The 13,762-nt window shown below is 35.9% G+C and overlaps 1 protein-coding gene across 1 annotated transcript in view; it reads right to left on the reverse strand.

The window, feature by feature from the left end:
* Positions 1 to 355: 355 nt before the first annotated feature.
* Positions 356 to 13,762, reverse strand: part of CCDC91 (coiled-coil domain containing 91) — a 110,206-nt gene continuing 96,799 nt past the window's right edge. Inside the window, exon 13 of the mRNA XM_057385706.1 lies at positions 356 to 1,758. Within this exon, the coding sequence (XP_057241689.1) occupies positions 1,639 to 1,758 (120 nt within the window). The 3' untranslated portion in view covers positions 356 to 1,638. The remainder of the gene's footprint in view (positions 1,759 to 13,762) is intronic.

A 13,762-nucleotide genomic window follows, 5' to 3' on the forward strand; every position in this document is an offset into this window, starting at 1 on the left:
TAAACATATATTGAAACAGCACTAGGCAATCAATTTCACTTTACAGAACCTCAACATTAAAAAGAAAAACCCAAGGGAAAATGGGTTCATCTTTGGTGCAGTTACAGAAACGAAAATGTCACTGGTTTAGGAGAAGAAAATTAGTAGGCAACTCATTAACATTAAAGAATTTTCTCAGCTGTCAGAAAAAATGACTTGATCAGTCAATCAGGTATCAAAAAGAAGACTGGATTTTAATCCATTTGCAGGATAAGGTCATCATCCAGTAAAACCAGCACTACTTACTTCTTAAGTGAACTTTTGTTCACTTTGGTTTTGATTACAAAAATTAACCACTGGTAAAGATTTAAAAAAAAAAAAAAAAACAAACTTTAACTTTCTGCAATATATATTTCATACTGCCAAATACATGTGCAACCATTTGATGTTCCTTATTGCAAAAAGAAAGCAATTTGTGAAAAATGTTGATGAAGAAGAAATCAGCTAAACAAAAACCCCCAAACACCTACGAATAACAAGAACCACACTGAAAAAAAGCCCTTAAGTCCCCCAATGATTCACAAGCTCACCATAAGAGAAATCATTCTTAGTTTATTTGCATACGTAAGCATGAACACTTATTTTTCCCTTATTTCATTCAGAACCCTTCTATAACTAAGGCCCCAAATCTACAATCAATAGAGTGTAGGCATAGAAATTCCACTCTATCTGCCCTTAGCAAGACTARAAAGACTTATGAGTGATCCAAAGTCCAATTATGTCAGTGGGGAGTTTTTCTACTTCCTTCAATGCATTTAGAAAGGGCATGTGAGGTCAGCAAGCTGCACTCCTTATTCTGTCAGAAATTCCACTGAGGCAGTGCAGTATCAGTCTCCACATAATTACACACATCTTCTTCCTGAAACTGAGGTCAGTCACATTAATCGTAATTTCATGAGAAAATGACTTTTGGAATTGAACTAGCTCTAAAAAACAGAAATAAAAGACTTATTACATGTGGGCTATGGCAATGCTTTGCACTACTCCAAACAGATGCAGTGTTAAGTTTTTGAATTTTTCTGTTTCTAGAGCTGGATTTGTTTATGAATGACTTAAGAAATGCACTCTTATGTTTCCGTACTGATTCTTCTGTTATACATCAAAAGTAGTAATTAATAATAAGCTGCTCAGGCACACCTGAGGCAATAGACCTGGGATACTTTGGAAATAGAGATGGATTTCTATCTATAATAAACTAAATGTTTGTCTCCATTTATTAAATGTAAAAAATAACGGTGAATCACATAAACACATGATGCCAAATTTAAAACGGACATAACAGGGAAATGTTTTCATCATTGCTGCAGTTAGCTAGACCTTCAACCATGGGCTACTAGAAAATACAAAGAAAGCAAAATCCTAAAAATTTCTAAATAAAAGAAACTTTTTTGTCAAGGATTTTTTTCCCCACTCATATTTGCTAATAGTAGTAAAATAAGTAAATAAATAAAATAACATCATCCACAAACATTCCTATCAAGACTTGCAGATCAATCTTGACTTGATGATACAATCCGAAAAGACTGGAATATATTCATCATTTGCTGGATGGAGATTTGCAGCTTCACAAACCACACTGTATCAGCAGCACTGAGAATGTCAATCTCTGTTTTCCTCTGGGGTTGGCTCTTCCTTTAATAAAACATTTAACTGTTTCTGTGCACATGAAAGGAAAAGTTCCAAACTATGCAGATGTCTTTGATGGACAATGTGATCAAGCTGTTGAAATAAAAGAAAAAACAAGATCGATCAATTTTAAGAAAACTTTAAAACAAATGCCAGGGTTTACYGGCAAAAATGCAATCATACTCAACAACAAAAATTCAACTAAAAATTCTAAGCAATTTCAACGTAGACAATTTAATAACAACTTCCTGATGAAGTACTTGAGTTTCCTCAAAATAAGATGTACACAAGGCTAAAAACAATGTTTAAGCTTTCAAATTCTACACAAGCTATTTGAAAATGCTAAACGGTCTAGCTGCTATGCTAGGTAAATCCTCACAGAAATTACAGCTATTGCTTTCATAAAAAATACTGCTTCTGGTTTACAGTGATCACTACATACGTCTGCACATGCAAAAACCCAATTCCTACTGTTAATTTAACTGGCAGCATGTTTAAATAGTTTGCAGAGGAAAAGTTGTCATATTTTCTATCTACTTTGTTCCTACATTTCACCCCCCACTACCAAACAATGTGAACTCTATATGTGCATATAAATATATACTTTCAGTATAGGCAATGGCCTTTTCTTCCCCACCGAAAAGGGTAAGAACACCATAGCAAGATTTGGCAGGTTATGCAAATRACAAAAACATGGTTTACTGAAAGGCATTTGAATTTTAATAGTAACTAAAAAAATAAATCCCATTGCAAAATTCCTTCCATTTGAATTTTGAAGTTCAAATGTCAAACAAATATTATCACAACCGAGAAATGGTTTTAATTTGATTATTCCTCAATCAGCCACAAATTCAACTAAATACCTATATAACGATGACAGAGGGTGAGACTGAAATGTAGCGACAAGGCTAACATGACATAAAAGTTATGTCACTCAAGAGAAAGAAAGTACTGGAGTTTTGAAGAAGTCCAGCACTTCCATCAGGCTATTGTGTACAGGTTCATATGCAATGGCAAATGGAAGGTTTAAAAAAAAAATATCCTGACTAATGTATCTTGGACTCACAGCTTAAATTACAGCTTTCAATAAAAACTGATCTGTTTATCAATCAGCAGTCAAATTAGTTGCTCTAACACTCACTTGAATGCCTATTTTGCTTTACAACAGATTGACCATTTTAAAAAATATCAACACGGAATGCAAGGCAAAGCTTGTGTCAGCTTCCCACTTGACTCTGGAAATGCACAGGATAAAGCTGCAGCACTGTGATAAAACACACAAAGGGAAGGATTTTTATGACCCCACACTTTGCTGCTCCATGAGTTCCTCTAACTTGCGCAAAACCAGTTASAATATTTTGGCAATTTGTTTCAACAGTTGCCAGCAGGACACRCACATGTTTTCTAAACATCACACCATCATAAAACTCTCCTTCAGTAATAGAAGTATGGAATCACAGGATGGTTTGGGTTGGAAGGGTCCTTAAAAATCACAAAGTTCCAACCCCCTGCCATGGGCAGGGACACCTTCCACTGGATCAGGTTGCTCAGAGCCCTGTCCAAACTGGTCTGCTTGTGCTTCTACTTTTGCAAATTTTCAGCTGTTGTTCAAACTTTTGCATGTCTCAGCAAAAGCAGGCCTTAGGGCTCCATACACAGCCTGATGTGAACCCAGCCTACTGATTTACAACAGATTTTAAAGCAGATCTAGTTCAAATAAATGTCAGAAAAGTCTCTTCTTGATATATTCAAACAACAGCTGCTACTGACAAGAAAATGGAAGAAGCAGAAAATTAATCTCCAAAGAAGGTGTATCTGGAAAGGACAGTCTGGAACAAAAAAACCCCACTCTGTTGTGCTGGTGCATTTTCTCTGATGGGAAAAATATTTTTCCTCATTCCTATCTTCTGGACCAAAACATTTTGCTTGGGTAAGCTTGCAGATTTTTTTTTTGTGTCTGTGATCCATATTTCTTTAGGGAATGAATGGACAGTTACAGGACAGTTCATATAATACCATCTGTTGCATCTTAAGAAAGAACATGAGAAACCTCTTTCTCTAGTCAATATAATTCTCAGATTATGTAATCAGATTCTGATGCTTCTGGTAGGTATATGAGTTGGACAARCTTAGCATGAAACTGAATTTTAGTGGTTTCCTTTTGTTGCATATTATATCATTACATTCCTACATAGGTCTTCATTGAGCTTTGACCAAGAGCTTTGGCTAAACTCTCAATTTTGTTTTCTTGCACCCTTTATGTGCAAATTTTACTGTAAAGAGACCAGAGTAGCTCACCGGATGTGTGTGTTCTGATATGCTCCTATTAATTTTCTTTACCAAGGCYGCAATCTCAAATTGTATATGATTAAATTTATTTCACCAGGTTCTAAAGTAAATGTTTAATGCATATAGTGATTGSCTGCAGCATGAACAACTTTCTTCGGGCTTGAGCAAGATCTTAAAAATCTCAAATTAATTAAGTACACATTTGAGGAGCTTTTGTCGAACTCCAGTGGTCTGCTGTAGCCTCTGTGCATAAGAAAAGTTTATTGCTTGTTAAAAGTTTATGCAAATTCACTAACATAAAACTTGAGAATTCAGTCCCCCCTTGTTTGCTCAGTTTATGAATAAGCTTTGCCTTGAGCAGGAACATTTCAAAAACCTTCCATGCTACAGTGAATGAGAAAACAATCCAAAAAGAGTTGGGATCTTCACATAACACAAAAAGAGAAGCAACAAATGATGCTGGCTTTGAAAATGGTACATTTGAATGTATTCTGAAGGAGAACATGCTCATTAATGGAGAAACTGGCTTGGCTGGGAAATAAAAACAAATCAAATCCAACGAAGCTTTGTTATATAATATATTGTTTAATAAACTGTTAGCAATGGGCATATTTTTTTTGAACACTGCCTCAACATTGCTGTACTCCTGCTAGCATAAAATACCATGAAATGGGAAAATATATAAGTAAGATATTTTAAAWCTCGCTTTTCCAAACAGTCTTCTCTCTATATTTTTAGGTCCTGTTCACTTCATGGAATGATCTCATTATTTAAACAAACATAAATGGACATCTGGCAAATTCAAACTGAGTGTGACTCATATGCAAATGTAATCAGTATGAATAACATACTTGGGATGGACCACTCAAACAACCAAACAACCCCAACTGTTTTAATCCTATACATGCTGAGAAATGCATCATATTGGTTCAGATCTGCCAAGAAATGGCATTTTCCTACATCATACTGTCACTGTTGTCATTGCTAGTCAAGGTTTCACTTTCATCCTATGAAATCTATTAGTTCAAAGTTCCCAAATTCTTTGGAGGATGGTGGATCTTTAATAAACTCAAAGCTTTAAATGTTCTGAACTTCATTATTTTAAGTTACTCAACAGCATCTTTTAACTCTGCACAGATTTTTCTTTTCCTTTAAGAACCAGAGGTTGCCTTTTTAAGCATTTGCATGGATCCTGCCGAGAAACTGGATATATGAGATTTGGAAGAACACTTTTTTAATTCCATTCCTTAAATTCCCACTATCATTCAGACATTTAATTTACCAAAAATGAGCTGAGGACAGTCAAACACATTCAGTGCTGTTTGTTCCCCTCTCTTTAAAGCTTCAGTCCACTTTTTAGATTTTAGAGTATTTCCACAATACTTCTGGCCAAAGACAACTGGATGAGGCATCCTGTGGGGGTCTCACCTCAGTCATATCCACAGGATGATGTGCCTTTGAGCCATGCAAGGCATGACCTCAAGGCACAGGTCCCAGCAGAACTCCTGAGTGGATGCAAGAATTGGGCTTGGTAAATAAAAAATAAAAGGCACTGTATTACCACCAGGAGGATGTTTCCATCCCAGGCTGCTCCATTTTACTTTGAGTCAACCCATTTTGCCCTGCATCACTTCAGCCACCCACAGCTCAAACCAATCCAAAGTTAGCTCTACATCTTCCTAGCTTCATCTTACCTTTCAAATTCCCTGTGAAATGGAAGGAAAGTCTGCAGAAGYGATGGCTGAAGTAGAAATCAGTTTCTTACACAAATAAGTGAGTGTGCACATCCTCCATATCTTCCCCTTGCAACATCTACCTCTGAATAGGATTGTTTTCATGGCATTCATGCTTATCTTCCTCTATTAGATATTCACCAACTTGTTCAAATACTAGAGGAGAAACCCAGCCAGAACTCTATAATTAACTGACATAGGACAGAAATATACTATCCCTTTCTAGTAACKAATAAAATATCACATGGAAAATATAATTTTAGGTTAAGCACTTAAGGCTCAAGGATGAAATTCTGATCTCACCATAGCAAAACTATATTTTGTTATTAATCTCCCTGTGGCCTGAAGTTCACCCAGAAAAGTGAAGAAAGCAAAATTAACATTACATATGGCTCTTCAATTTTCCTGTTTGTATAAATTTAAAAATGGTTAAATGTGCATTTTGTTCAAAATTATTTCTGAGATAATACAACTTCCCAATACCAAATGTATCTGCAGCTGTAGAAATAGTAGCTAAATTTATTCAAATACATATTGAAACATTTACCTGCACTTCAAATAATACTCGGAGGATTAATGTATACAACTGTAGTTCAGTTCACTGCTCTGGCTCTGTGATATTAACAGGAGCAAAAATCGCAATCTTCATTTTATCATGAAATTCAATACATACAATGGCCAGGGATTAAAARAGGAGAAAAGATGTTGAGCAAGAAAGCTTTTGATTGTATTTAATTTTATTACTGGTGTTTTTAAAGTTGGTCACACATAAAATAAATAATAAACAATCATGCCATAATAATTGAATGAAACAGTGCAGTTTTTCTAAGACCAAAAAATCAGAAATAAGTYTTTGAGTGCCATCATTTTTCTAGGAAAAATGGAAAGAAAGTATTCCAGTATTGATATTTATATTTATATTCATCCATACAGCGGGAAGGGCCAGTGGAAGAAGACTTTAAAACCTTAAAAGTATCATTGTTACTCAAAGAAAATCACATTGGTGCAGACAGGAGATTTCAAATGCAAAATGAAGGTTATTGGGAATTGAAAATACAGAGATGGATGTGTGAAGAGAAGGGATTCTGCAGGTGGAGTTAAGCAGGTCCTGATCAGTGAGGCTGATATTAAGGCTTTCCATTTATTTAGTATTTACAAGTAGCTGCTTGTTGGCTGCTGAATACGATTCAGGCATTTCTTTAAAGTTTAATATTGACTAGCTACAACTATTTATGTACATCAGCCTGGCATAATTTAATGTTTTTCAAAGGACTCGTAGTATAAACAATCAGATATTTCCAGTCCCCTCTCCGAGGAATGCTCAGAAAGTGGACATTTTGATAATAGAGGTAAAAGCAATTGAGGCTTTGTTGTAATATTTGATGAAGTAGTTTATCCTAATTTATTTARTCTTAATTTCTCTATATATTTTTATTTCTGATAAATGTACTAAAGCTTTGTCTATTTGCTGCTTGCAAACTGTAACTGATTTCTCTTTATTATTTATCTATATGGTTTTGTGTTATATAAATTTACTAACTAAAAAACTTTTATATGAAAAAACAGTAAATATAAATTGAAGAATGATGACAGGCATACTTCAGATTATATTTTTAAAATAATTTYGTTAAACATGATCTTTGCAGAAAATTAATATAAACTAAAAATTTATACTTTTGCTTGAAAAGACTCTGGAATAATTTCTCATTTTATTCTATAGTTCTGACTGTAGAATAGCACTGTTTGATCAACATTTAGATGGATGTATCCATGAAGAATAGAACACCAGTCAAAAGTGTTGACGATGACAGATTGCTTTTCTCAATACTTATGCCCTTAATTATTAAGGACTAGAGACAATAATTAAAGTCCCTTTGAAATCAGTGGAATTGGGAATACACATTAGTTAAGTATAAGGAAGCAATTATACCAATGCATGCTTTGTTCATAATACATAAATAGTTCACAAAAAAATTCTCAGTGCACTTCTTCCTCTGTTTAGGGACTTGCTTGACAATGCCAACATGTTAAAAATATACTGGGGTTGCTCCTGGAGCACTTAATCCAAATGTAACACAACCTCTTGCTTAGAGTCAACCACTGATGTTGCAACTGAATTCGCCTTTAGGTATTTCTGTTTAGCCTAACTACATGTACATCTATAACAATAGGTAATTATTAAAAAAATCATTTTGGCATCAGTCTATGTTATAAAATACAGTTATGGTCTTTCTGAACAATGGTCTGAACTTCAGTTCTAAGTGAATAAATGGTTGTATTTTAAATCTGTGACACTTTCTAAATATTTCTAGAGAAATACTATTTTTGAAAAATAATGGCTTTTCTTGTATGATCAAAACCTTAACTTTTGCAGGCTCCTCCTGCCCCAACTGATGGTACAAAGCACGATTGCAACTTAGTGTTAGGATTCTTTACATGCACTGTCTTGAATATGGGCCAACAAACCCAGTCCAACAGACCCTTGCAGTGTTAATTAAACACTCAGCAGTGTCTTCTCATTGCTTGATTGGCAGATGYCCCTCTTGGAGGAACATTCAAAGAGAAGGGGTTTACTTGGTACAAGTTTTGTTATCAAACAGGTTTTATTTAGGGTTTTTCTTCCCCTCAACTAATCCACTTTAGTGAGTGAGCCTGACACGATCCTGAAATGTTCTGTAGCTGCAGAAGTTCAGCTACATGATTGTATTTTCTAGTGAAACTATGGGTCCAGAACCCTTTCCCGGTGCACTAACATGAACTTGTCCCCACAGATTCAACTGCAGGCTTTAAAAAAACTCCCTAGCACATTAAATAGACCATATATAAAAATTATTACCTTGAGGAACCTGCAAATCTGAGCGCTGGATGAGGAAACAATGAACTACTTCCTCTCATTTCTGTAATGGATGAGAAGGAAAACAGATCCATATGGTACACATGTGCAGCAGAGCTTATTTTAGAGTTAATCCCAGGACAGGACATTTTTGTCTGTCCACCTGTGAATTTCTACTATTGATAACACTTACTAAGTGTATAAAAACAAGGTTCTTCATGGCTGTAATTTATACAGTATCTGCTACACATTAGAAAGTCATCAGTGTTCAAGACAACCTCTAGGACAGAGTGATGTTTAATAAATTATACTGCCGTGTGAAAATGTTTTTTTCCCTTTAAATAAATAATGCTGCAACTTCTAAACCTTAAGGATTTTATATTCTGAACTTGATCATTAAAATAATACCATATGTTGGACACATCTTTAAAACAGATTTTCCTAGTTTGCTGAAGGTGGTGGGAAAACACCCTGTCAAACCTCTCAGAATCTCCGCTGTCTCCCAGCTGGACCCAAGAGTGTAAGAAAATACTAATGTTCCTTCATACAAATAAGAGAAAGAAATCTTCTTTCAATCAAGGAAACTAGATTGAGTGCAAAAAGAACTAAAAATGGTTGCAGCACCTGCTCAGACTACTGTAGAAGGTGAAAAATAGGCACTTTCTACAAAAGCCCACAAAACTAATAATGGAAATATTTACTTTAGTACATGAGCAATTTCTGGGGTGACCTACCCACTGAACAGATTACAAACATAGGGTTTCTTGACCAAATTATTTATAGACTCTTGCCCTACACTAAAAATAAGGAGTTAACATAATCGCTACTGCAATTGATGATTGGTCCAGCAATCTGATTGTCCTGGTTTAATGTCACAGATTCAAGGTTCTTAAGGCGAACATACAGAAACAAATGCAAACAGTGTCTTCAAAATCTCGGAATGGCAAATGGTTAGTGTTTGGCCCTGGCAAGTGTCTGCACAGCTTCTGAGATACACTAGATTACAGCCTCCACAAGGCAGGCACAAGCAGAAGATCACAATGCGGCCAAGTTCATCAGGTCACTTCCTCTGATATGAAAAGAACTAGGATTTTACAACAGCATCTAAATTAAGGATTTGTAAGTGACTCAGAGTGGTTTCTCTCCAAGCTTGTCAGACCCTGAGTGTTCATAGAACGTAGAAGTCCTTAATAGTTTTCTCTTAATCTCCAACTGTTTTAAGTAACCAAGTCAGTCTTGAGCGCTATCAGGAGCTGATTTTACACAGACTTGGCAGAGAWTACACAGGGCTTCTGTAGAACTTCAAAAACCCAAATTGGCACCTCTCTAGGAAAATGCCTGAAGACTATCAGACTATGCTTCCTGAAAGGGCTGAGTGACAGATCTAGTAGCAAAGATCTGCTTCATTTGTCAGTATGGAGACGTGTTTGAAATTAATCCACGGTAACCATGCTTGGTTAAGAGCAGCAACAATCTTCCTACACATAAAAATTGCTATTATAATCAAACAATATTATTATCTGATGAGCTCACGTTGAGTCATGCTCTCAGAAYTACCTTGTAGCACCAAGATGATATCTACGGAACTGGATTAATTAAGCCTGACTGAAAAGCAAACAGTAAATACAAGCATTAATAAGAACAATACTTTTTGTTACAGTGAGAATGTATTTTGGATTATCTGTGAATAAGTATGTAAAATAGAAATAATCATTGCATCGTGTTTGCAGTGTATACAAACTGAAAAAAACCCCACCCTAATAATGTGCATAACTGTGAAACCACAGGGTGAACCTTTCCATGATTGTGTAACTGCTATTCCATTGCCTTGGCTGCTCTCTAAACAAGTATACCTGATGTGATCTTTCATTAATGGGACACTCACACGAGCATAACTTCCTTGCCTCTAAGAAGTATAAGAGGTGGTTAAAAACACATATGTCACTTCTTCAGGCTGGGAGGTGACAAAACAATGTTATATGGAAAGCTGAAATTACAAGCAACACAATCAGTCAGAGTGTAATGAATCCACCCAKATATCAAGGAGATGGCAGTTGTATCATGATCATCTGAAGGTTCCTGTRACACTGTGACATTGTCTGCCACCGCCTCTAAAGCAAAATGTTCCCTTACAATACACTGGAATGTGGAAATACTGAAGTAGCCGGAGAGAAATTCCACCTCTTGGTTTTGAGAAACATTTGATTGAACAGCYAGGTTTTCATTTTAATGAAACTTGAATTCTAACATGTGACAGGATGAAACGGTATATTCTAGAAGTCATGATGATATCACATAAAATACAGGTATCTTTCAAAAATTACCATTGTAGATTAAGGTTGATGGATTCACACCTTGAAGGAAAATCAGCCTGCAGTGAGTCTGTGACAAATTTAGCATTAAAACTGTGGCAACTTGTCCTATATAATGCATTAGGATAAGCAATTAAACATTAAGATTCAGGGAATGGAAAATTAATTTCCTTCCATTCAGACAGAAATTTTTGAGCCCGCTTACTTCTGGACTTCTTCAGAATTGAGAAGATTGAAGATTTTGATAATGTTTTTTACTGACAGTCATATTTTACTGGAAAACTCAGTTTGGAATTTGAAGCCAAGCTACGGCAGCAAAATTCAGGACAGCTGCTGGAGAGGCAGTTCATAAAGCTGCAGCTGCAACAATGTCATCAAAGACAAGACCTCCGCGTTTCAAAACACACACAGATCGAGTACCCACAGCTCTCAGCAGGTCATCACTTACACCACCAGAAGCAGGAAAATTCTAAAGGAGGAAGGAAAAATCACCAGCAAAACAATGATCTGCAGGCTTTCTTCTCCACACAACTCCAAATCCTCCTGTAACTGCCAGCCAGTGAAGATTTCTCAACAGCAGGGATATAGTGTATTCCCCAAAGCAGTTTCCTTTGGGTACTTGCCTGGCTATTGTGCTGCTTTTTCAGAAGCAAATTTGTGTTAAGGTTTGGCAAATAAATAATAACACCCAGAACATACAACCAAGCAAAGGGAAAAGCRGTTTGTCACATGGGCAATACCTTATTTTACAGGACTGAAAAATAAGAGAAGAAACTGTTGCTAMGCAGAGTGGGGTGCGGGAAAAGAGCAATGGAGGCAAAAGTATACTTGACCTGATGGTATCAGTCAGTAGCCTGCAGCCAAAGCAGAAAAATAACATATATACTTATTAACTATAAGTCATTGAAGCATCTTGCTAAATTTCTAACAACACATGGGTAAAAATTTGAATGCAAAGAGTAAGCAGGACACCACATCATTTTTCTTCATCTATCTAATCTTGCTATTGCTGTAGGTAAGAGAATTTATTTATGTGTTTCTTTAGCTTCACAGACAACTCRATTGAGTCTCAAATTTTGATCCCACTGGCTTTGCTGCAGGAATCCAATTGCAGGAAACAGTCATAGGAAAGATTCATCAAAACACAYATGGTAAGGCAAACTTTCCCATTTACTTTTTTAGAATCAGAGTTCAGCAGAAGGATAAAAAGAGCAAAAGACATACCTGAAAAATAGAGCAAAGAGGCTGCAAGATTTGGGGTAAAAACACCTTGAATTTTTCTGCATATAACCAACTATGAAGAGTCTCCAATAATTCTGCAGCTAAAAACTCAGCAAAAAGAGTAAGCAGATAAAAGGACTGAGGTTCAAAAATCTCCACATAAAAGGACTTGAGTGTCCCAAACAAACAAAAAATCCAAACAAACCCTGAATTCTGAATATTCCTCAGCTGCAGGAAAACATTCASAACAGAATAAACCATCCTTATACACAAAGTTGTCTACTAATTTTATTTATGCAGTGAACAAGAGAAAAAAAAAATTGCCCTCAAAACTGTACAGCCAAGACAATCTGCTAAGTAATAGGACTTTGTGGTGGCTCTGCAGTTTCTCTGGGCTTATTTTATCCTGGTAAATGGACAGTGAAATTCTACAGATCACCTCGTTAAAATGAGTGTGATTTCTGGATCTTGAAAACACAAACAAGAGACCACAAAACAGTTCCTGTATGTCATGGAAACAATGGAGAAAAGAGCCTTGTGTATTCTGTCCTTGTCTCGGTGGGGTGCAATTCCACTGTAATTAAAATGGTATCACAAAAATCTAGGGATGGAAGAGACAGTGACCCCACTTCTGATCTTTGCACTGGAAACTCCTAATAAAATCAATCAGAGTGGAACAATTGCCTCTTCTCTTTTGCCATCTGACAGCCTTGCCTGTGTGTGCCAAAACGCCTTTGCTGAGCACGGTCATCATTACCTTCCTAAGACTCTTTAGGATCCCCTTGGTGCTAAGAGAATGGTACAGCAGGGACTTAGAAAAGCCAAGAAGTTGACCTATGACTAAGAAAATAAAAYTGCASATGATATTTTCAGCTTTAATTAATCTAAGTGATCATATTGAACTGATTAAACTTTCCATCTAGTACAAAGCAATGTGGATTACACTAACTTAAGATCAAATTTATAACAGCTGTTATGTTATACAAGTTGTTAGTTGTACATGCTCATAAATTCTGAATTAAGAAATGACAGTGAAATACAAATCTAATTACAAGCATACAGATTAATTTGAAAGAAAAAGACAGAAAACGGATTAAGGTTTTATTTTAAGAAGAATTAAAAACACTTCCCAAAGTCCTCCTCCCCCTCAAAACATTCACCTATTCAATCTAATAGATTATTAAATGTTTTACCTTAAAAATTCAGCTGACTTAACTTTCTCACTAGGATTGCAAGATAAGGGTATTCATGTTCATTTGCACACATGGATGCACAGATTTTTCTGGGGTTTATTGTTGCTGCTGTTGTTTGTTTTTTTTCTTAAATTACCTACTCTCCGTTAATCTAAAGATGTTTTGAAAATTCCCATGGACAAGAGTCACAAGTTGCATTCATTAAAAATACTTAATTCCACACATCTAATCAAGAACTTTCAATTTTTTTTTCTACTTAATATCAAAACATATTTTGAGAAAGTCATACAGCATGCAAAACAACCAATCTTCAAACAGATGATCTGGTTACAATTCTCACATTTCTAGAAGTACAGCATGAAATTCTAACGCTGAGGGATGAATCAGGAGTAACACAGGAGAGCTTCACTTCCAGGGGACCAGAGGTGTGTAAGGGTGCCTTGCTTCCTCCTGTCACACAAAGCCTTCCTAATGGACAACAGGGACATTTGGGAGCCTCTTCTTCTGCCTTCTTAT

Source organism: Malurus melanocephalus, unplaced genomic scaffold, assembly GCF_030028575.1.
Source record: "Malurus melanocephalus ecotype Western Australia unplaced genomic scaffold, MMel_1.1 scaffold_16, whole genome shotgun sequence".
NCBI classification, from domain to species: Eukaryota; Metazoa; Chordata; class Aves; order Passeriformes; family Maluridae; genus Malurus; species Malurus melanocephalus.